Genomic DNA, 25,103 nt, shown 5'->3' on the forward strand with positions numbered 1-25,103 from the left:
ATTAGTAGAAGTTAAGTTTATTACCTTCTAATACTCTTCTAAGCCTATATTCTAAAGACTATCTTATTAACTTTATTTTCTTCTCCTTACTATACTATCTCCTATTATTCTAAAGACCTGATTTTCTTAATATCTAAATATAATTTAGATAGGGCTTGTCCAGCCTGTAGCTAGTTAATATCTAGTTAAAATTATTATAGCTATTTAAGCTATATAAAATTATTCTATAGAGCTAATAACTATAGTATATAGGTACTTAGTTCTAATATAATTCTTAAGGAATATCTAAATAGTCTTCTATATAATAAAGTATTTAATATTAAATTTATTAGATCTTATATAATAATCCTAGCTCTATTAATTTTTAGGAAGTAGATTAACTCTTCTAATTAATACTTTCTTCTTATAGAATAAATAAAGAGCTAAACTCTCAGAGAAGTATAGTTAATATTATCTTTATCTTAAAAAAATAATATAGTAGATTAAGCTATAATAGTAGTTCAGTAGCTATAAAAATTATAATTTCTAATTATTTAGAGCTTAGATAGAGGCCTAGTATACTCTAGCTAGCTCTTCTTAAATAGTAGTAAGACTTTATATAGTCTATTTCTATCTAATATAGAACTATAAACATCCCTAGTTAGTGCCCTAAAGAGTTTACTACTAGAAGCTATATCTTAATTTCAGGCCTAAGTACCTAAATATACTCTTTATATATTTATCTATAGTAACCTAAATTATAAGAATATTATTATTAAAGATAGAGAGCTAGTAGGCATTCTAGACTAGGAATATATAGATTATTTTCCTATCTAGTAAGAATATACTACTATAAGTATTAGGCTTAGCTTAGAGGATGCTAAATAGAAATTACTCTTATATAAATATCTTTTATCTTATTAAGTAGTAAGAGAGTTTTAGATAGATCTATATTCCCTATCTATATATCTTAACCTAGATAAGAGAGGTTAATCCCTTTTAAGGAGTCTACTTAAGGAGTATAATAATTCTAATAGGAATTATATAGATATTCTATAATTATTTTAAGATTTAATAATATATAAATATAAAAATAAAATCTAGAACCTCTTCTTAATAGTGTAGATATTATATTTATTTTTATAAATATATAGACCTATTAGGTAAGGCTAGTACTACTATACTTATACTTATTATAGAGGCCTCTTAAGTAGGTAGCTATACTAGTAATATATAATAGATATATAGATTTAGTATAGTATTAGTGCTCTTAGTATAGCTAGCTTATAAGGGATTTAGGAGATACTTATAAAATAGTCTTATCTAAGCTCCTCTTCCCTATTCTACTTAACCCTTTAATAAGAAACCTTACTAACTATAGAAGCCTTAGAGAGTCTAATTATAGATATTAAATTTATTTCTAGAAGACTCCTTATAGCCTATAGAGATAATATATTAGATAAAGTCCTTAAAGAAGAAACTATAAGTTTATTATTACTTCTTATATAGCTATAAAACTAATATTTTAAAGTTTATAGATTATATAATAAAGACCTAGAAAGAATTACCTGCTAATATTAGAAACTAGATAAGTAGTAGAATATAATTAGTAGAAAAGGGAGTAGTTATTAAGAAGATTATATTATTATTAAAGCTTTTAGAAGATCTTTTATATTAAAATAAAGAGCCTTACTTATTTCTCTATAATATAGATCTATTAAAAGCTAGCTTTAGTTAGGAACTCCTTAAGGAGACTTATAAATATATATATTATCTAAATAGTAGAAGTTAGTCTAATAGGATATAAACTTAATTTATTAAACTTATTTTCTATTAGCTAAAAAAGGAGCTGAATATTTTAAATCTTATAGAAGAATATTATAATTAACTTATAAATATAATAAATAAGTTAGGAATACTTAGAGATAATAAGAAGATTAGTAATAAGGTTATAAAATAGATTCTATATAGTAAAAAATATAATAATCTCTATAATAAGCTAGCTTTATAACTTAAAAGTAGTACTCTAGCTACTATATTTAAAGAAAATAAGTAGCTAGATTTCTTATTTTATCTTAATAAAGAGCCTAATAGCTTATATATCTCTAATCTATATTAACTACTTTCTTTTAACTAATATATCTTAGCTGGGAAGTTAACCTACTAATAGAAGGTAATAAATAGAATATAGTTATTAATAGACTTATTAAGAGTAATATCTATACTTATATTACTAAGAATAGCCTAGACACTATTACTAATAGAGTATTTAGCTATATATAGAGAAAGATTAAGTACTTTCTATCTAATAAGTTTAATACTCTTCTACCTAGACTAAATATAACACCTTTAAATACTAAATATCCTTTTAGTATATTTATTTTACTATTTCTTTCCTTCTATTAGGTGCTTGCTTAACTTTTTAGGCTATTCTAGGATTAGATTTATTAATACTTAGGATAGGCTAAGGAAATACTAAGAAAAACTAAAGACTAATTAGAAGGCTAAAGTATATATAAGAAGAGAGCTATCTTATAAAGATATATTACTAAACTAACTATACTTTTATAAGTATTTAATAGCTTCTTTATAATAGAAACTTATTATTTATAATATGTATAGTTAAATACCCTTTTTTTTAAAATAACTTAGCTATAATACTATAACTAGGATAGAGCTAGGTAGGATAGCTTAGTAACTTACTAGAGTATAGGCTAGTAGGGTTTTATATAGATAAATAGTTAACTATAGGTAAAGTAAGCCTAAGATATAGTATATATAGTTATCTAGGTAATCTTATAGTTAGTAAGTTAGTCTATATCTTATAGTACTTTACTAAGAGTTTTAGTCTTATAGTATAGAAGTAGTCTAGGAGACTTTCCTTCTTTAGTCTAAATACTTATTAACTAGAATATTTTATCCTCAGAGCTATCTTATTATATATTTACTAGTTTAAGAGATATAGATAATACTTTCTAGATTATAGTATATTAATTATATTTAAGTAATGGTATCTAGTATAGTATATATACTAGTAATATAGTTAGTATAGGTAATATATAAAATATTACCTATTAAATACCTCTAAATAATAGTCTCCTAAATAGAACTTATATTACTTTTTCTACTAATATAATGCACATACTCAACACTATAGAAGGTAATATATAATAGACTTATTATCTATATAGTTTCTCCTCCTAGTATAGATAAACTAATATATATATCTATAAATATATTAGTCTAAATATAGCTTATAATTACTATTTATTATTTTAGCTTTTATATACTATCTAATATACTTACTAATCCCCTCTAATTTTTATAAATAAATAGAGCTTATTAATCTCTAGTCTCTTTTAGATTATTCTTAATAATCCTTACTAAGATAATATATTATATCCTTAGTATAAGAATAAAATAGAAAAGTAATCTACTAATTTCTATTAATTAAGGAATATACTAATTTTATATTAGTACTATATATTTAGTATCCTCTCTAGTTATCTAGCTAATAACCTTCCAGGGTCTACTTATATAGGATTATTAATATAGTAAGTCTTCTATTTTTAGATACTTTAATATTAGATTACTAAAAGATATAATAGTATAAGTCTATATTTATAGATTTCCCTTTAATATATATAGTCCTATTAATATAGAGAGATATTAGAACTATTAGGGACTTCCTAATTAAACTTAATAGATAAAAGTAAATAAGTTCTTTTATTTTATATTTAGATACTATCTTTAGCTTAAGAGATAATAAGATCTATGTAAAGTTAGATTACTATAGATAATAATAAGATAATTAAGAAAGAAGACCTTAGAGTATTTATCTAAGCTTAGTATATTAGTAACTATAGGTTTAAACCTAGGGGTTAGCTTAAAGACTATAATTATACTAGAAAGGGGTAGATAAAGAGAATAAAAAAATATAAAAATTTTAGTCTAGTACTTTAATATTAGGCCTGTAAGGTCACTTAATTTCTAAATTACTTTAATACTTTTAGTAGGATTAGCTATTAATAGTATTTTAGTTATCTATAATAGTGGCTGTGATATAATTCTTTAAAGAGTTATAAGGAAATAGGGGCTATATATAATAAATCTATAATATATATATAGTTATATTTAAATAAGATACTATATATTAATTTCTTTAATAGGATTAGTAAGAGAGAATATCTCTCTATATAAATATCTATAAGAGATAAAATAATAATTAAGAGATATTAGATTAAGAGTACTTAGACCTACCTAAGCTATAGGATTATAAGTATTATATAGTATAAATAATATATTATATATTATTAGAAATTATAAACTAATTAATATCTATATATTAGATAGTACTAGGGATAGGACTAAGACCTTTAAGCTATACTATAGATAAGAGGGTTATATTTTAATAGAAATCCTACTCTTATAGTCTTTAGATAGGAGTTATATTAGTATAGATATAGTTAACTTAGTAAAGTTATAAAGCTACTATAGATAGAAATATTATAAATTTTTATATTATATCTATAAGTCTAGATTTCTTATCTTTCACTATTACTTAAAGTATATCTTTTATCTATAAAGTAAGTAATTAATTCTCCTTCTCCTATCTCCTACTATTTAGGAAAATAACCTTCTATAACTAGTTAATCTAAGCTCTTAGTAGCTAGTAATATTTACTAAAGTTCTTACCTACTAATCTTAGAAAGTTACCCTTATAGGCTACTATTCCTTTCTTTATCTCTACTAGTTCTTTTATATCTATATAGTTCTACTTATTAAAATATAGTATAACTCTATCCTTATCTCCTAGTCTATTATAATAGATGCATATCTAAAATAGCACCTAAAAGAAAGATTCTAGATTATATATAAAAGAATATCTCTCTCCTAGTAATAATCTAATAGCTATAAAAGCCCTAGTCCTAGTTTTTCTTTTAGTACTAGAAGGCTTTTCTCTCTGCTCCTTAATAGCTAGGTCTAAATTAATTAGAAAAGCTAACTATATTAAGTAGTCTTCTTAGTCCCTAATAATTAAATTACTAGTTAAGATATCCTCTTATAGATATCCTACTTATATATATAATAATTCATAGCCTTAGTTAGTTAGTAGTTAAATATATAATAGTTAGAGATGTATACCTTCTATATAGGTTTAGAGTATAGAGAGTATAGAACTTTAGGATTAAGCTTTATAAATTAGCTTTCTAAAGTTATATATAATAACCTATTAATATATCCTATTCTATATAGTAGGATTCCTTTCTCCTTTAGTTAAAGATATTAAATAGGTTTATTTACTAGTAGATAATATTATATTAGTATAGCTAGAAGATCTTTTAAGCTTTATACTTCTATAAGATTAACTCCTTACTACTCTAGTAGTATTACTTATCTTCTTAGAGATATTAAGTTATATTAATTAGTAATTTATTAATCTTATTATATTAAGCCCTTTATAGATACTACTAGATATATTATCTAACCTTCTCTATATTTAAATAGTTTTATAATAGTAGTATCTAGTTATATTAATTATATTATTCTTTACTACTTTCTATAGGAGCTTACCCTCCTCCTCTTACTCTAGATACTACTATAAGTCTTTAATAATAAGTAGTGCCCTAGACTAGTCTCCTTTATAATATACTTTCTAGTAAGTTATAGCTTTACTAGTAATATAGGGTACCTATTTTATAAGCTTATTAATAATAAGATACTCTATCTATCTATTATACTAGATATTAATATACTTCTTACTATTAATATATATAATACTAGGATTATAACCTAATTATTTACTAGTCATCTTAAGAAACCCTAAGATTATTAAAATAAATTAAAGTCTATTATTATTTATATTAAAAGATATAGATATAATAGATCTTATATAGTTAAACTCCTAGAGCTACATAATCAACCTATAAAGTATAAAGCTAAGAGTAAATTAATATATATCTTAGATAGTAAGCACCTTTCTTATATAGTATTTAAGATTATATTATATTTTTAGAGTAGTATTAGTACTTAGGTTACTTTTTAGTTTACCTAGGACTAAAATATAAGACTAGTAATATTAGATATAATTATTTATATCTAAGTTATATATAAGGCTAATATCTAATTTTTAATTAGCTATAGACCCTTATAATAATTAACTAGGCTATACTAAAACTATATAATAGGATGCTATAGTAAAACCCTTACTAATTATTATTTTATAGAGTATATTTATCTATTTAGTAAACTACTCTAAAACTTTCTTTTCCTTAGTATTTTTAGACTAGTCCTACTATCTAGTTTCTTTACTAAATAAAGGATTCTATCTTTCTTTATATCTTCTTAATATAGTAATACTTATCTCTTCTAGACTATTAATATTACTAAAGTAGGTATTATAAAAGCTAGATATCCTAATATAGATTAGTCCTAGTTCCTTCTTTAGCATAGTATCTATATATTTTCTATATTTAGAGGAGTTAATAAAGCTACTTATAATATATATATAAGGGGTTTCTCTAAGGAGAGAAAGTAACTTTAGAGAAGATATTAATTTAGTAATTATAGTATAGACCTTATTCTATATAATCTTATCTAATTTCTTATTAAATACTATAATAAATAATAGAATGAGCTTATTAAAGTTAAAATTATTAGAATTAATAGTTAAGTTAAGTTTTAAAAGGTTATTAAGAAGAGTTTTACCTCTACTAACTAAGGGTAAAATATAGAATATAGGAACTATAAATAATACTATAATAAGATCTAGGGATAAATTTTTAAGGACTACTTAATATTAAAGATATTAAAAGAATTTAAGAAATTACTAACCTTTAGTATCTAAGTAGTTTAGTAATATATTAGAATATAGAAGATCTTTAGCTTTATAAGTTAATAATAAGGTATAATAAAATATAGTTAAATTATTACTAATTAGCTTTACTCTAATAATATCTCTTTTAAATTAATAGTTTATTCTACTAGCCCTAGATAAGATAGTAAACTCACTAATATAGTTATTATAGAGATAGGATAAGTATTATCTTTATTAAATTTATAATATAATATACTAACTAACCTAGTAAGGCTCTAACTAAGGACTAAAGCTAACTTTAATTAATTAATTAATCCTATTTTAAAAAGTTATAGTTTAGCTTATTTACTATATTTATATTTTATAATAACCTTTCTTTCTAAAGATTATTAAAGCACTAGTTATACTCTCTTATAATTAGAAATAATAAAACTAGAATTTATATTTTTAAAGATAGCTATATTAATAGCCTATATCTCTATTTTTAGTTAAATAATACTTTAAAGAATAGTAGTTTAGTCTAGGCTAGATATTTAGGTATATTTAACTATATTTATATTAATAATAACTCTGCTAATAGGAGCTATAGTAATTAGTAATAATATATAGTAGGACTATAAGAACTAAGCTATATCTATATATTATATACCTAGAGAGTACTACTAATTAGAGGATATATTAGTAGTAAGTAGTTAAGCAGGGTTAGTAGATATGTAGTATTAAGATTTAGATAGTTTAGATAAGCTTTAGGTAAAGAGGGTAAAAAAAAGTAGCTAGGGTGCTAGATCTAATAAATTAAAAAAACTAAGTAAATACTAATATATAATAGCTAGGATTCACTAGTGGTTACCTACCTAACTACTAACTAGCTAGCGTGTGGCTTAAGTATGGCTAAGCAGACAGGAAGCCCTGTTTTCCACACCCTATGGTTGTATGTACCCATCAGACTCAAACAAGAATCTATATATCAGATAATATTGTTTAATAGTTCGGTTGGACAGTCCGTCCTATTATTTCTTGGTATAGGGTCGTGCTGATGCTGGAGCAGTCACTGTTGTGCCCTCCATAATTAGGGCACTTTGGCTCTCCGCCATATTCACCGCTGTATATGGCCTAGGGCCTCGTACCTTTTGAGGTTGCAAGTTGCAACACCTTTAACGTCGATTCATCTGTGACCTCAGACGAGAGATATCCTATACAACAAATGGCCTACAGAAAACACTATATTCCACTCGAATCCAACCCAGTACTCTTCACGCATCTTATTCATCAAATAGGCGTGTCGCCTGTGCTAGCATTTCATGATGTCTTGTCAGTAGACGACCCAGAGCTTCTTGCGATTACCCCGCGTCCTGCGCTGGCGCTGGTTCTGGTTTTTCCAACTTCAAGCGACTATGAGAGGAATCTAGAGGAGCAAGGGAGATTGATACCAGATGATTACGAGACAGGGGAAGGTGAGAATGTTATGTGGTACAAACAGACAATCAACAATGCCTGTGGGCTTTACGCTATCCTTCACGCGGTTAGCAATGGCGACGCGAGAGATTTTATCCATAAGTAGAACATTTGAAGATAGTGATCGATGGGATAAAAACTGTGCAGCCCTGAAATGTACCACTAACAAACTTTTAATTCGCTTTTCTCCTGTCTCTGGAAGGGCTGTTGATGTTTACAATCTACTGACTCCTCGGAAATTATATCCTTTAGTTCCAGACTCTCACCTGTCTCGTCTGCTTGAGGTGTGCGCCTCATTAAATCCAAAGGAGCGCGCCAGGGTCATTGAAGATGATGCCGATTTAGAAGCAGCCTACAAGGCAGTAGCTCTGCAGGGCGATTCAGAGGTCCCTGAGAACCCTGAGGATGAGGTCGATTTCCATTATGTCTGCTTTGTCAAATCTCATAAGAATGGCCATCTTTATGAACTGGATGGAGATCGAAAAGGACCAATAGACAGGGGTTGTTAGGTCCAGATGAAGACGTCATTTCAATGAGTGGACTCATTGTGATCCAAGAGGTTGTTCAAGGATTGGAGAGTCATATCGGATTTTATTACGAGCTTGAACAGATATATTAAGAGGGACCTGACGGAGCTTAAGACTAAGATTGAACGTAGTGACAGTTGAGGAGAACCATGGTGGCAGAAAGTACCTCAGCTCCGCAGACGGATTCCTACTGCGTCGGCAGGTCTGTTCATTGCATGGCGCAAATCCAGAAAAGCACCAAGGTAAGTTGGAGCATCCCAGATAGAAGTCTCCTAAGCAGTCCGACAGAAATCTCGGGGAGCGAACGATCGATCGATAGTGACAATGGCAGGTACAGCTGTCCAGACATCGTAATTGTGTGAGCCGTGAAGATTTGGAGCAAGCAAGGAAGCAAGAATTGATGTTTTCTATATCCTCTTGCTTTGCTCGAATATTTCTGCCTACTGGGGTGAGACGAGGCTCCATCGTCATGCGTTCATGTTTGAACTGATATGTATCCCAACCTGACTGGGTCTAGCACCCTGGACGCTTCCATTGTTTCGACAGGAATTTTGTGGAGGTCCTAGGAGTTCGATCAATAGTCCGTCCACGTTTCTCAGTTGAAGAACTATGGTAATCAATGGCTGTTTCCATTTTCATATCCAGTCCAGATATATGCAATCCGTTTCCCGAGGTGGACATTCTGCATTTGTTGTTAGCTTGAACTCAAACCCAAAGAGGAGATTGTAAATGATGAACTACCGTACACCATCATCGCGAATATTATTGCAACGGCTCTGATCCTGACCCTCAGGGGTGAACAAAAAACATACAACAGCCTAAGTATGGCGGTGCTCACCAGGCTCTACTCATTGTGTTCTAGGCGCGTGGCCACCCTATTCAGTTGTCCTTCAGGGTCGATTCAGGCTAGTATTCACCCTCCTGAATATTCAATACCTAATCTACTATAGCAGAGCACTTGGTGCTAGTCACCTCAGCACTAGCAAAAATGTGACTCCTTCTGTCTCTTGTTGCTATTGCACTGCGATAATTTTTACTCCTGTCTCTTTTATTAAAGCCTTTCCACCATGGCAAAACATCCATGTGTGATCATCCACTCAATCACTGTGGTGCAAGAACCGCTTCCTGACCTCCAAAGAGGGAATCATCATACCGTCTCAAGCGCTATCCATCCAGTACAATTTGTCGGAACCCTTCAACCATGGACGACTTTCGCAGCCGACGCCCTAGCGGCTTTCCAAAATCACGACTGGGGCCGCCACAAAGCGCAGCTAGAGCTGCGCCCTACGACCAACCCTTCGGTACCCAGCCTTCTTCGGGAGCATGTGCTGGTCGGACAGGAAGGGGGGGTCCAAGGTCGCTGGATGGAACACGTTGGCCAGGATATGACAGCCATCCTCAAGGATCAATTGATCCCCCTGAGGTTTGGGGATTTTAAAGCTTCGGCCACAGCATACGCCAAGCAGCCCGACGTCGCCTGCATGGGGTTAAACGGGCCGGCAGAGCTCATAGGAGAGCTCAAAGTGCCGTGGGTGGACGCACACTCCCTGACGGATGCCGTTACAAGTACAACGGACGACAAGCTCCGCCAGGTTCTGGGTGAGTCTAATGAACAAATCGAATGAGCTGGAGTAACATTGCTTCTTAGGACAAATAGCAGAATACATGCTGGATCTGGGGCTCGCGTATGCGTTTATGTCGACGTATGAGGACACAATCTTTCTCCGTCAGGTGCAAGCAGCGGGAACCTGGTCGCTCCAATACAGCGAGCCCATTCCGCACACGAACCGTGGCCCGCAGGCTGTGAGCGTCCGCATGGGTATGTGGCTTCTAGTAGATGAGGTCCAACAGGGAAGATCCCGAGCCAACAACCTCTTGAGGAAGACCCAGTGGGTGAAAGAGACTCGTAAGGGAACCTTCTAAGCTACCAGTTTAGGGGGCACCGGATGAGTATGAGAAGAACGTTGGATTTTATTCTGGGTCCCTGCTAAAAACAGAATTCAATGCAAACCGGAAATAAACACGACAAGTAAATGAATGTAATCCACGCTGTCCTCTATTGCATTTTGATAGCTAAAACCTCCACCCGATCTTTTCCAGTTGTGGAATAGTCATTGTCAGATCGTATGGGAAACGAAGACTTTGCGGTCTCAGCGCCAAACCATAGACGCCGAAGTATTGGGTACTCCAAGGAGTAGGGCGTTTGGTGACGTAGTTGTCACTGAAAGGCTTGAATTGGGTGTTGATCGTCCTGTATGAGAGATGAATTAGTGATGATCCTAAATGATTATAGAAAGCAGCAAATTTACAAGGTGTTGGTACTCGAATCCCAGTAGATGTCTCGTAACGTTGCCAAGCCACATGAGACCCCCTTTGCAGTGATGTCGCTGTTTGAAGGAATTAGTCTTGGCTTTAGTGGATTAGTGCGGACATACTTGTAGGCAGCTTCAAATTGAGTTCTAATCTCATCTCGGGTGGGTCTATCCAGGTTCTTCCAAAACTCCCCGTCTGGAACGAGGAACGTGAGTTGGTTTTCATATTCGTACCGGGAGCCCTCTATAGCAAGTGGAATTCCAGGGATGGCCGTGGCGAGCAAATAGATGCTCCAGCCGCGTGGAACAAGTCCGTCCTCCTCTTGGACATCCACTTTATGCTCTAGAAGATTAGGTGTGAACTTGCAGTCACGAAGGCGCTGAAGAGCCTTGATATATTCCTCCAAGTCTTCTGGGATGTTGGCAGATGCTTGAGTGCCGCGAACACTTGAGGGGTGGAACTCTGTGCCGCTGTAAGGGACTTGGATATGGATCTTCATAAGGGCCTCCTGGGCAGGGTTCTCGAGATTCTGGCATTTAAAGGTCGCACCAGCACTCGGGGTAGTTTCGTATTCATCGGCGTCTTTCTTGGAAAGACGGTAGGAGTGTTCTGTCAGTTTTTCCCTTAGTGTCCACGAGGAACCAGCGTCCGGAAAGTTAATGCGCTTCCCAACCCATACACTTTTGGGGAAATACTCGAGTTCCATAATAGCGCGAGGATTCGCGAAAACGATGTGAGCGGGGACAAGGGATGATGATGGATGTGAGGTGGATGGATGATGGGGGAAGGAAGACTGTGTGAGAGGGAAGTATGACGATTGATGTTGTATGGAGGAAGATGAATCACGAACCACGGATCTTCTGTTCTTTGTGAAAGGGATCTGCCTCAGGCAGCAAGATATATACTTCTGTCAGACTCAGAACCAGCATAATCAGCCTACGAACCCTTGCAACGCTAGCGAAGGGGCGGCTAGCGTTAGTCGCAGGGACTGTACAGATAATGTACTCCGTGGAATCAACTCAGGCAAACAGATAACTACCACACAACACAAGCCAGGTTGTCTTACTGGGATGATAATTTGAATTAAATTGATAACTATGCGTCAGCTGCGCCGCAAGAGAGCAGATAGAGCAGAACTAGAGGATTCACTGGCGACATGCATTAGATTTATAAAATCATTGGAAACCTAATGTTAGAAACACTCCACCTCCTCTAGATGAGTGAATATATACTAAATCGCCCCGCCAGACCACAGCATCACCAGCCTTCAAATTAAGCGCAACCAATGTTGATAAAGGTGATGTTTAGGAATGCGAATCCTCATAAAAAGTGTACCAGCCATTTGAAGGACTTGGTCCGTTAGAGCTATCGTGACATAAACTTGATCTTTCTGAGCTGTCTTCAACTTCGTCGGTTATGCGTTCATTTCGTGAAATTGGCCAGTGAAGAGATCATTTGGTGCTTTCAGAACAGGCTTCAGGTCCATTAGAGAGGCAATAATACTACTGTTAACTACCTGATGAAAGGTCAGCACCCCTATATTACGCAGCTTCTTCAGACTCACCTTCATAAAGTCATCTTTCATTTTCACACAAATCTTTGGGACCTCATGCTCGGTGTATTTCTCATGCTTCTATATCAGTGGTGATTCCAGAACTAAGGCCGCAGCTTCCTTGGTGACGACTTGTGGCATCAAGCTCTTTATAATAATGTAACCAGGGCCCCTTGCCATATTACTGACGTTTAGTTGTGTATGTCCAAGGCGAGTAATATATGTACGTTGGAGCGGAAGCAGTAATAGCTAAGAGAATCCTGACTTTGAGACTAACAAAACGAGCCTGGGCAGATGTCTTTATATGTGGTAAGACATCGAAATCATTGTACATTGTGCGACGAGTATGAACTGCATGGAAGCCTGGATGAACCAAGGTGGACTTATTAAGAAATAAGCGACTTGACGAGGCAAGGTAATATAAATGATCACTTACCTTCGTAGATAGTCGACAGCTATGTCTAGCGCGTAAGTGACTAGGCCGACAGGAGGGGGGTATGGCGCAGAACTTAAAACTAAATGCCAGCTGACCGCCTGCTTTTTATGTCATGCAATTTCTTTTGAGCCCCGTTGCTGCCCGACCCAAAGAAGCTTTATCACGTAAACAGATATTGCCCACCAATGGTATGAGCAGAAGTTTCCCAGAGTACAAAATAGTCGTCAACTTGAAGTTGGAAGTATGAGCTTTCATTCCTAAGGAGATACAAGGTGGCATAGTCAGGTAAGCCTGGTAGACAGCTGGGTACATAAGTGGATAATTAAATAAATCCCTTGTTACGGCCAGAGGCTGAGCATCCAGTCTTGGAGAGGGGAAGGGTTTTTCCGGGTGAGCTGAGGGGTCACCCTTCAGATAATAGAGAATATTTGAATAGTAAGGATGTCAATATTGGATGCCCGCATACTAGATCTAGATCTTGCCATCTCGGGTACCAAGGATATCCCATGCTCGCATAAGGAAAGACAAGGGAGGGTTTCAGCATGATATGCTTGGCTGAATGGGACGAGGAAGTCAATCATCTGCTGAGACTATGCTGTTGGTAAGATTGTTGCATCTCAGCAGTGTACTAGAAATGTGGATGGACAATATAATTAGGTCCCTTCCATGCCTATTACCTTTGGGTCTTCCGCGGCCTCTTGAAGGGCCATTCTATCACCTTTCTTCCTCTGCGCATCCCCAGGAAATACTTGTTTGCTGTTTCTTTAACTTCTGATTATTGTTCTAATTTTAACAGTCAAAATCCATTGGTCCCGCTTCTTTATTTAGGCCATGCTGGAGGAGGCAGAAGTGTGGGAACAAACAGACAATCACCACAGAAGGGGTATACGCTGTATCCAGCCCGCAGCCTTTACTGGATCTATTCATGCCTCCGACAGCCTTCTCTCGCAGTTGTTGAAAGTCAAAACACCATCTCAATCCACATAAGGCACAATACTGCCACGAACTGGAAATACTGTCCAACGCGCCTCCGCTTGTGGGAGGACTGTCCAGCCTGGCAACAGGCAATAGACTATCTACCACACCGGTTTGCAGTTACCTGCAGCTGACGAAATTGAGGAATGATCCCTCTGTGGCTGCCCAGCCATTCATAGACTTTAATCTCGTGTGCCAGAGTTTCCCGATTTATATCATTCACCTATTCTGTATTCGCGCGGTCTTGTTCCGAGAGATGCTCAAGGGAATGAATTTTGGCTTTCTTGACGACACGATCATCATCTATCTTGAAGACGATTCCAGTCATCCTTATACCAATTACTGGAAGGTCAAGATAAGGGTCGTGAGAAAACCTCCAGCGCATATTTGCGAGTTCTGGGGCTTTTGTTCCGAGAGATCCAAAGAGTTGTTCTGGGAAACATGGTTCTGCAGCCTCCTAAGGCGATGTTTAGCAAGAAAGGAGAAGAAAACTTGATTTAGCTCAACTTGGCTAATAGTCCCTTTGCAACTTCTTCCCTATCCCTTGTGATTCCCAACTCAGAGGGGGCCACAGCAAGTCGCGGAGTCCATAATAAAGAAAGTACCGTATCTTAGAAAGGATTGACCAAAGATATGATTAAGATAGCATGTTTGCAGAGTATTGGATAGTAGACTAAAGGCAGCTGCGCGATTATCATCACTGTCTGGGATAAAGAGGGGTGATGAATTGCAGAACACAAGACAGTCAGTCTGGTAATGAAAATAACGCAGCAATTTTAGGTCAGAAGAAATGAGGAAGATATAATGACTAAGGTGGCCACAATGGAGAGGGCAGAAGGAGTATACATTGCAAGGAAGTGCTGAATAGACACACTATACACATGCAAACATAATAAACAATGATAGATCAGTACTAACTATCTTAGGGTTGTGCAAACAGGGCAAACATGCACTGGAAGCAATAGTTAGTTAACTACTAGGAGGTGAGTCATGCTGAGAAAGGCCATGTCAACATTCAGGCTTGGCGGGTTAAGATTAGAGAGGTTCAGGTGAACAACTGAACAGCGAGGGCGCTAATCCCAATGAATTAAAAAGAAAGTGATCCAACATACAACAGCCGGGATTCGCTGGTGGTCACCCACCCAACTACTAACCAGCCGGCGTGTGGCTTAAGTACGGCTGAGCGGACGGGAAGCCCTGTTTTCCACACCCTATGGTCGTATGTGCTAGATATCAATAAGCAATGATACATATACGCTGTTGAGCATACTGAGAACGAACTCTTGTATCTCTCCATCGATATCTCGAAGCATGTTCAAAGGAAAATTACCTATCGTCACATTCCCTACTAACCAGACATGGCTCGTACTTAGCGAGTGTGACCATGCCACGGGACGCCTCACTTTGTCTAGCTCGGCTGTTGAATCCTGGTTCATGAGGACTCGACGGAACCGACTCGCTCGATCCTGCGGCTGATTCTGTTCGGTGTTATGCCCTGAATAGGAGAATGCTATGGAGTACGGTAGTCACTACTCCTATACAGGAATGAGTATCCAGGAGGTATCTAACCTGGACACAGTCTGGACATTTCTAATGCCAAAGACAAAAGGTGGCATGGCGTCATTGACCTGGCTTCGGACGAGAGTGCGTTTTGGGATGATGGTGCAGGTGCGCGGATCCACCTCGCCCCCTCATGGTTCGTGGCAACTCTTGACCTTTATCTGTTTACTGTTAGATTGGTGCCACCCAGTATCTATCCTCTAGGGCTCCACTCCGTAGCTACCGTTAGCCATAAGCGAGATTAGGATGGTGATACCACATACCACATACCATACCAGGATGGAAAACCGACTCCTTCAGAGTCGGTGCCGGAGTCGATGATACTGATACGAAGTGATCCCCTTCGTGGTCCCCGATTGCCCGGCCCAGGATAGCCCGTCAACCCCCTGCGATTCAGTGCCTGACCTCTATTTGTACTTAGTAGGACTGTAGCACCAAGCTAGCAGATTGCCACAGGGTTAGGTTTATTGCTATTTGCTCGCATTGATTTGCATGCTGCGGGGATATCCGGAGTTTTACCGACATTTGCTGCGGCACTATCGTTGTGTTTTACGCTTACCGTGAGGAAATAATAGCTAAGACTAGTTCCTGGGCGCTGGGACTCAGATTGAGTTTGGACGGTGTCGATTCGGTTCTTGGCCGGATGCACCATTGGCTCAAGCTGGTTGGGCCAGATCAAGGTTGATCCACAGACTTGACTTCACTAAGCATAATCAGGAGAAGTCAGAAACCTATTCAGGGTTTAAGGTCGAATATGGATTAGCATACGGGGTATGGATCTTTTGAAGTGCTGTATGCTACGGTACGCCGCGGAGGCGGCGGAGTAATGTACGTATTATTATGATCCTTCTGATCTCCTGCGGCAAACGTCCGTCATGATTGTGGTACACCGTTGAGGCGCCAAGTTAAGCTGCACTGACAGCGGGAAATCCGTCCATTCGTCTCGAGATAGCTGGTTCAGGTGCGGAGCGAGAAACGGTAGAACCAGTCTCGACTTTTCCGGGTCAGGGACCAGTCGAGGCCCCTCAGTGCATACTCCGTAGTCTGTACAGTATCTCAGGACTGACGAATTCCAATTCTGGGACAATGCCTGAGAGAAGAACAATTTGTCAAATACGACGAGTCAGTTGGAGTTCAAGTGACGCAGCATCGAAATACTCAATAGTTCCATCACATCACATTGCATTTCCGCCAATCCTAGCCAGAGAACGAATCTCACGGGTGGCAATCAATTGATTCTCTACCATTGGCGATATCGAGGCCCCAAGCCTGGAGTCTGCGCGGATGTGACGGCGGTGATGACGAGAATGGCCATTCCCTCCGCCGCGGCGCCCCGCGGCACTTCTCCGAGCATGGGCGAGAGGAACAGGTGGAACAGCAGCCGCAGAATCACCACACCAAGTAGGAGTATTTGGAATCTCAGGACGCAAAGGCCTGCCCCTTCCCGACGACTCTTCCTTCTCCTCAAGAGCCCTGTACGTGGTTCAAGATGACCCAGGATAGCTACAGACGCCGACGCACACGAGTTCTACAATCCCCTTACTCAAGGTGGATGGCTTCTCCGATAGAGTGGAATGTCGGCACAGGATTGGTAGCACTGAGAGCGAGAGAATGTAGTGTACTCTGTAGTTCGTGATGGATGCGACGTCAACTCCCAATGGGGAAATTCGAGCTCTCCCGTGTCGGCGCTTGGGCGTATCGGGAACCACATGGCCGCGATGGTCCCCGAGCGGGTACAAACTCTGACTTGAAGCCCGAGCAATGTTTGTTTTGTTTGTTACGACTGTGGACTGGGTCCATGTCTTAACATTAAACTAGACTAATTTACTCTTTACAAGGCACTGCAGCACTAGCTTATTTTGTAATGACATTGTTAACCACAGTGTGAGTATCTGGAAATTGGTCCTTTAAGGATATTTTCAATATTGCTACGTCATCATTCACAGACCAGTAATTCCATTTGTTCTGATTGAGTGTTGAAGTGAGATCGTAGATACAGATCATCTCGATCATCCCCGTTGAACCTTTACCCGACCCAGAAGCCCTGATACCGTCATACCAAACATACAGACATACCCGACATGATCGAACCTCCGTGACAACTCCTTCGGAGTACTCCGTACCAGCTACTACTTCATAGACTGTATAGGCGCTCCAATAGTCTGCCGACTGCTCGTCTGCCATTGCACGGCATGATTTTGTAGGATTTGTGCAATGATCGTCAATGGTTACGTGGTGTCAGATCGTAGTCTGACCGTAGATTGATGATCGCTTCACAACATCTGCGTCGTCAAATCTTCAGGTACTTGCAGAATCTAGATGATTTGTACTGTGATAATTGATAATCACACAGCTTCTTTTACCCTTTTTGTCAATTGTCGCAGAGATGTCATGTCGGGAGTCGGGACAGCTTCTCTATTGTCAAATCTATTGGAAACTCAAAAAACTCAAATCCTTGTCGACCAGAAAATCTCCTCGTACGGAGACTCTATCTTATATTGCTCCATACCGGACTTGGTAGGTCCGTAGCGAGTCTCGCGGCGATCACGCAAGCCCTGTCGGTCTTAAGAGTACCGTATTTCCGGACAGGTTTCACTTGGACTGTAGGTACAGGACTGACTGGACTGGACTGACAGCGGACTGCCGCCGACAGTTGGGGTGCTCGGACCCCCTGAGGTTCGCATTTGCAAGCTGGAGGCCCGACAGTTAGGAAACAGCGGCGGATGCGAGAGGGCCGTTCGCTCCACTCTTCACAACAAGGGTGGTTCTACTATGCTCTTTTACCCTTTTACTCTTTTGGTCTGGCAGTACGGGTATCGTATTGTATTGGCGTATTGTATCGCCGTATTGTACTGTCTGTACGAAGTACTCGTGAGGCGTTCCATATATAAACTCTCCAGGAATACTTATTTGTCAGTTACTATGTAGTCATTATTGTCTACTTCCATCTCCCTCGGACTATTTGGAATCTGGTCCATAGTATCTTGCACAAGGGGTTGATATATTGGTAGCCTCGAGCTCAAAACGTTGAATTGTAAGGTATGAGCTGTCTGTCTTGTGTCAAAGCCTCAGGTAAGATCTTGAATGCTGCCTGGGGCATCCTCGCTAATCGTAACGCAACTGACAGGGGGTTATCCCTGCGTTGGACTAAGAAGTACCAGGATAAATCTCAAATACTTGCCGCGTCTCTAGTTGGTACCCAGGCTAAGGGTACGCCGCACCACTACTACTGCAGTGACTGGGTCAGAGCAATTGTGGATTTCATCAAGAATCAATAATAGTCACGGATTGTCACTCTTTAGTCATCACTGCGGTAGTTAGTGCTGCCAGTCGAGGTAGTATGGAGTAGATTAACTACAGGAGTATACAATATATAATATAAATTAATATATAAAATAGATTAATGTCAGTTGACAGGTCATCTCGTATTACATCTCGTCTCGTCCTTGATCAATTTATCCATAACTGATCTAATATCGTCATTTGATTCCCCGCGTACACGGCATTATTCTTATTGTTACACCTCCAGAACTATCAAAATGCATTGTATTGTAGTAGTATGTGTCTGTTGCGGTCGCACTGTACCACGAGGGTGGATCGCGGCGACCCGTCCACATGGCTTTTCTCGTAACCTACCCTGATGCACCAGCCTGACTGGCAGTTAGACACCAGTGCTTATGGTCCGATGATCGTCGCAGAAACGCCTCGGGGTGAGACCGATCCAGACCGAGCACTGCTCATTGCTTACTGGTGGTCTATTACTGCGGACATGCACCGATACAGGCTGGAGTACCGTACCTGAGCTGGAGATGTTCGGCTTCACCTCACTTACGGAGTACTGTCGACTGAAGAATTTCAAATAGGTCTAGTAATGATCTGCTGGATATATCCATCAGCACTAAACAGTTCCCTTCTTCACCTTGGCGAAGGCTTTGCAGATACAATAGTTCTGTACTGAGTAGTCCGTAATCGTCAGGGCAGTCACCCGACAGGACCTGCTCGGTAAAATCCCCATTGATGAGGCTTAGGCCAGCTAGCGAAGTAGAGAGTGGGTTGGCCCGTCTATCATTTCCTGAAACAAGCTTGGTGGGGCAGCCCCATAATGACAAATACCTTAAAATCAGCCCACCAACCAGAGACATGCTTTGGCGAGAGTTCGTCATGTCATGACTATGAGCTTCAGGGGTTTGTGCTTCTAGTCCTCTGATTGGACTAGCGTATTGCGATCGTATATACCTGTATTTGTTTGATCGTTCTCTCCACTGTACTGTGTATTAAAGACTGGTGGTAATGACATGCCAACCACTTACCCACTACTTTACTATGGAGTCGTGGTCATGTTTGGTTCCTAACGGCTTTACGGAGTAGAGAGCGGGGTGTCATTCAAGGAAACATTATGATGGAGTCTGATACTTGCGGACTGCCCGTAGACAGCCGCTCCATCAGCCTCCATATCATACCCCTTAGTTGCTCTCAGATCGAATACTGCTCCGTGCAAACTGAGAAATATGGCCGAACAGGGTCGATTTCAGCATCATGCTGATCCTGATTCTAGAAGCTTACCAATGATGACACTCTATTTGAGATTGGAAAATGGTTATGAATAGGCAAACCTGAAAACTGGAATTATGATGATCAAGTTATGATCAGCAGAGTCGATCGTTGATAAAGCTTATTAGTGCGGTGCCATTGCATGGGTTCCATGGTTCAACAGGCAAATAGTCCTCAGAACGTCGACTGATCAATCAATCACTGCATCGTGTGCACGAATCGATATCACAGCGAAATTCTCCGATGCAATGAGGCGCCCAATGCCCTCGGGTGGCGGCTAAGCGCTGATCTCAAGGAAAAGTAAACATGTCCATCAATAATGATCGCTGGGTTGACACTTCCACATACTCAAATCCTGTCAATTTTAGCTTTTCCTCCTTCGAGACTATTGCCAATTTGATCCCCAGTCGCCCACTATGGCAGGGGATGAGCTTATGGACAGACGTCAAGTAACGGCGGTACCACTGTCACAAGCGGCTGAACATGCCTGATTGGGTGACATTTCTTCTTGCATCGATGAGAAGGTGAGGCCATGAGTGGTTCCCGACATCCCCGATGTGTCGCTAGTTGGCCATGGACTTGAGCCATTGAAGACAAAGTATATGGTCAGCATTGTGGCTGCATGAGTACGAGGCGTGGCTCAGCAGATTGGAGGCTGCGAGTCAGGGTCAACCACTATCTCTATCCTAATAAGGACTTCGTTACCTCGATCTGCCAAGTGTAAGAGGCTTACAATGGCATGCTTGCTTCTTTCGCCATTACTTCACTCGATCTATCATGCGTACCGTACAATATTCCCCCACGATGCCACATTGGAAGGGGAAATATTTCCAAGGAAAATTTTCCAGGAAAAGGGGTAGAATGAGACCTGTCAATCTTCCATTCGCGTTCTCGAATGAAGCGAACTCTGGGCTTGGTCCCTGCAGCGAAACGTGTCAGGATCTCAAACATGAGATTTTGGTGGAGCGTTTGCGTGGTGTCTCTTTTTCTTTCTGGCTGGTCAGTGAGAAACCTGGGCTTTTACGTGGAGACGCCATTGCAGGTGATCTTACCCGGGTTCTCGTGAGCTGCGTATCCATCCTGGTTTAGCTAGGATTCCAGGAAATAGGCCATCTCTATAGCGCCCCACTCCCAAAATATAATGTTAGCTGGATGTGGTGTTCTCATTACTTGCAATGGAATGATCAGATGCAATGATATGATGTAAGTAACTACGTAAGTAACCGACCCGTCTAGTCATGCAGTACTAGGTAACTATGTACAGAGTAGTAAGTATGGACTTGATAAGTATGGACATCATGCCTGTCAGTGGTGGCGCCGACAAGCAGGTAGCTACGCCGATTCGAGGCTGCGTATTGGCGAGATCCACGGCGATCGTAACCAGGCTTGGTTAATATAAAAGTAAAAAGATTCCAAATTCCAAGAAGACGCTAGATGGCAGAGGCGCCAATCATGATTCTCCACTAAACGGTTCATCTTCATGCCTGGGTAACGGCCCACGGAAGAGTGGAGAGATCAGGTTTGGCTTCATGGCCAATGATGACACGAAATGGCCGAGGGGTGGACATGGCTGGCTGTGCCTCAATACACATCCATGCATTGGGATAGAGCACAACCAGCTCTTATGATTTGTTTTTCATTTGCATCTTGTTATTTCAGCATCACTGATCAACAATAGTTCTTTCATTGGATATAAATTGTTTGGATACAGTGAGTGTACCTGCCTATTGGTCAAAGCATGGAAGAATCCTGGTTCATTATTTGTCTGCAAAGCCAGAGCACCTTTCTTTTTCTTTCCGTAACCTCCTGCCCATGATATTATATTTGACTTAGATTTGATAGAGTATAGGTACATGCTCTGTCGTGGAAAAGGATTCTAGTCTACGGAGTAGCTACCTTTTTTAGTACTGCATTCCTAGATCAAAAGCCCTAATTCCGAGCCCACGATGACTCCTTGGCGCGGACTCATTCGTCCAGACTCCATAGGAGGCCGTTTTCTGCCGCTCCCGTTTTTCTGTCAGGGCCTGAACCTTGAAGAGCATGGGCCACCCATCGCCCTCAATGGCTTGACGATGGTGTAGTCTACCTGGATAGGGAGAGTATTTGTGTTTTACATAGGGATAAATTGAATTGATAATCGAATCAAGGCCGCCAATTAGGCTGGACCTCTAGTTGTTAACCTTCTTTCAAATTCCTGTCCATATTGCAGTGGAGCACCGTCGCAATTTGATATTCACCTTCACTTGATCCATCAAGTATCAATATGCTTCCAAATTGTTCCTACAATTATCGAACGCCCAGGGATCGACTTGTGGCCTCCTGAATCAGAAGTATCCCGAACCAGTAATATTCATTGTAGATTGTAGATAGATTCCCCGACACGAGGTCCGTAGTTTTGGAATAATCTGCGCCCCATAACCCTATGTAGGCAGGAGTTATTTGCATGACCTAACTAACATCTTCCCACTCTTCTGTACGATCCTCTGGCAAAAGCAACTGAATGAGCTCTATGTATCCACCAGAGAAGAGAGATCATTCTGTATCACACAGCATTGCTGACTGCAACAAGACCCCTGTTGCAATACCGAGCCTGTGGGAGACTACAATGGACTCCCCCACGATCTGGAAACGCCCAGGCTGCAACAACTGCAAGCTTGCAGTTGATCACTGTCTGTTGACTTTTTCTTTTTCTTTTTTTATTTATATCCATTTTCCATTTTTATTTTTGCCGCCTTTTGTCTCTCTAGTCTCTAGCTTTTTGTTCGCTTGGTGGTTTTGGCTTTGGGACCCCCTGTCAGACTGATGGGTCTGGTCCCTTGGGCTTCCCAGAAGGGATACTGCACAAAGCATCCACATACTTCTCTCTCTGCCTGCCCCACCTTCATGTGGGATCATTGTCACGGCAGGATTCGTTTTTATGTCCGTGTATATTTTATCTACACTTTCAGGTAGAGAGTCACTGAAGGGCTCTTAACAAACTCAGTATTAGCAATTAACCAGTTTTTTAAAAAAAAAGTTATCAAAATAGTGTTCCTTAATATGGAATGATTATCAGTTGCCGCCCTCCTGAGGCTCACTAGTCCTGTGGTTACAATTGTCATACATGGGTATCTTACAGACAGACCAAATACAGATCTGTAATAATACTGGAAAATAAAATATTTGATTAAAATCAAAAAAGAAAATCATATTATTATTCCGACAACTGTCAGCTCCGAGATCTTGGATCAGATCTTCTCCTATAGCGTGCTTGATGTGTGGAGCAGTACGACCTAGTGCTACTGTAGTCTGTAGCCATTTCCATTTTTCTTTTTGACCCGTCTCCCTGGACTGGACTGGACTGCTGCTTTTGGTTCGTTGTGGGAGAATAAATAAGTCCATCACCATCTCCGTCTCCTGTCATGATCATCGCCGTTCATCGTCCTGGTGTCCTATCTTTGCATATAACTACAGCCTCTGTGCCACGCTCTTCCAATCGATACTTCCAATTCTCAATCGACTTCAATCGACCCCAATCAAGGGCTTACATAGTTTCGTCATTATCCTTCAGCTGTCTGCGCGCTAAACGGTCTTCTCCCCACTATTCGGGTTTAAGTCCAAGCCAGCCGGCCGGCCAGCCTTGGGCCAACGCTTTTCGCCCGCATACCAGCTATATTAACAAACTAGCCCCGAGCTTCATTCTTCTTTCTAAATTACACTCCTCTGTCTTGCGTATATCTTTACTTGACCAAAGCCTGACTCTATTTGACACCCTTTCGGTCGACATGGCTCCAACTCACCGTCGAGGACCTTGGGTCCCTGAGGAGGACCAGTTGCTACTTCAGTTGGTCCGCGAACAAGGGCCCAACAACTGGGTGCGCATTTCACAGCACATGCACTACCGGTCTCCCAAGCAATGCCGGGAGCGATTCCATCAGAACCTGAAGCCCTCGTTGAATCGGGAGCCCATCTCCAACGAGGAGGGCTTGATGATCGAGCGCATGGTCAACGAGATGGGCAAGCGATGGGCCGAGATCGCCCGACGACTAGGCAACCGCAGCGATAACGCAGTCAAGAACTGGTGGAACGGCAGCATGAACCGCAAGAGAAGAGGTCTCTCTGCCGCTACGACGAGCCCATCCCGCACATTCCATGGCCGAGTCGAAGCTCCGTACCCGCGCGCCTCGACGGCCCTGAGCAGTCCCATCAACCGTCCCCGCTTCTCCCTCTCCCACGACAGACCTCTCACTTCATGGACGAACTCCAGTATCCAGACACGACGAGAATCCTCCGCCGCCTCGGTCGACTGCCCCCGGCAGTTGAGTCCCATCTACACTCTTCCGGCTCTGAACCGCCCCGTCGAGACGCCCTTGACTTCGCCCGCCTTCTCAGATTTCTCGCCTCCTTCGATGGTCTCCGACCACAACTCGGTTTCTTCTGCATCCCCTAGGACCGTTGCATCGCCGCAGTTGCTTCCGCTTCCAGTCGACCTTCGCAGACAGAGTCACGGATCCGAGGACTGCTACGTGAGCCATACATACTCCAGTCTCAAGATCCTGGAGCCGTTTTCCGACATGGCCTCGAAGCCACGCTGGGTCCCCGATCATCAGCCTTGGAGCCATCCGACCGCATCATTGACACCGGCATGGACAACGCCGGAGCCTTGCAGATCGGAGCAGCAGCCCCGACGAGACTCGCGAATGGGTCTCGACAACCTGCTTAATTAAATGATGTCTTGCAACGACCGGATGAGCCTTTTCTTTTTTTTGTTTCAAAAGGCAGTGCCTCTGTATATATGAACCGACCTTTGTCTCTCTTTACATTTCCTTATTGTCTGCTATCTCCTTTGTCTTTACGGTGTACAAATTCTGGGACGAGAGCGCCGCGCGGGACACGCGGTGCTCCTAATCTACAAGAAAAGCACAAGTGTGTTTTATCTTCTGCAAACAGGAAAAGGGG

At 39.9% G+C, this 25,103-nt stretch overlaps 4 protein-coding genes and 2 non-coding genes across 6 annotated transcripts; 3 read left to right on the forward strand and 3 right to left on the reverse strand.

Moving 5' to 3' along the window:
• Window positions 1–7,613: 7,613 nt before the first annotated feature.
• On the reverse strand, window positions 7,614–7,733 carry Aspvir_r0011. Its single transcript, XR_006253201.1, has one exon. It is a non-coding gene; the product is annotated as a 5S ribosomal RNA (ribosomal RNA).
• A 267-nt stretch (window positions 7,734–8,000) lies between these two features.
• Window positions 8,001–8,357, forward strand: Aspvir_006268 (ubiquitin carboxyl-terminal hydrolase; the record flags this gene model as incomplete). The annotated part of the gene is made up of 1 exon (XM_043269470.1): window positions 8,001–8,357. One exon carries the CDS (start codon window positions 8,001–8,003, stop codon window positions 8,355–8,357), a length of 357 nt encoding a protein of 118 aa, XP_043125405.1.
• Window positions 8,358–9,845: 1,488 nt separating this feature from the next.
• Window positions 9,846–10,701, forward strand: Aspvir_006269 (uncharacterized protein; the record flags this gene model as incomplete). The annotated part of the gene is made up of 2 exons (XM_043269471.1): window positions 9,846–10,377; window positions 10,427–10,701. The coding sequence occupies 2 exons, from the start codon at window positions 9,846–9,848 to the stop codon at window positions 10,699–10,701; spliced, it is 807 nt and encodes a 268-aa protein (XP_043125406.1).
• A 150-nt stretch (window positions 10,702–10,851) lies between these two features.
• On the reverse strand, window positions 10,852–11,797 carry Aspvir_006270 (uncharacterized protein; the record flags this gene model as incomplete). Its single annotated transcript, XM_043269472.1, has 3 exons — window positions 10,852–11,029; window positions 11,088–11,165; window positions 11,214–11,797. 3 exons carry the CDS (start codon window positions 11,795–11,797, stop codon window positions 10,852–10,854), a joined length of 840 nt encoding a protein of 279 aa, XP_043125407.1.
• A 3,362-nt stretch (window positions 11,798–15,159) lies between these two features.
• On the reverse strand, window positions 15,160–15,279 carry Aspvir_r0012. The gene has a single exon (XR_006253202.1). It is a non-coding gene; the product is annotated as a 5S ribosomal RNA (ribosomal RNA).
• Window positions 15,280–23,929: 8,650 nt separating this feature from the next.
• flbD (putative MYB family conidiophore development protein FlbD) lies at window positions 23,930–24,871 on the forward strand (the record flags this gene model as incomplete). The annotated part of the gene is made up of 1 exon (XM_043269473.1): window positions 23,930–24,871. One exon carries the CDS (start codon window positions 23,930–23,932, stop codon window positions 24,869–24,871), a length of 942 nt encoding a protein of 313 aa, XP_043125408.1.
• Window positions 24,872–25,103: the final 232 nt, after the last annotated feature.

This window comes from Aspergillus viridinutans (genome assembly GCF_018404265.1).
Source record: "Aspergillus viridinutans IFM 47045 DNA, scaffold_4, whole genome shotgun sequence".
In the NCBI taxonomy this organism is placed as follows: domain Eukaryota; kingdom Fungi; phylum Ascomycota; class Eurotiomycetes; order Eurotiales; family Aspergillaceae; genus Aspergillus; species Aspergillus viridinutans.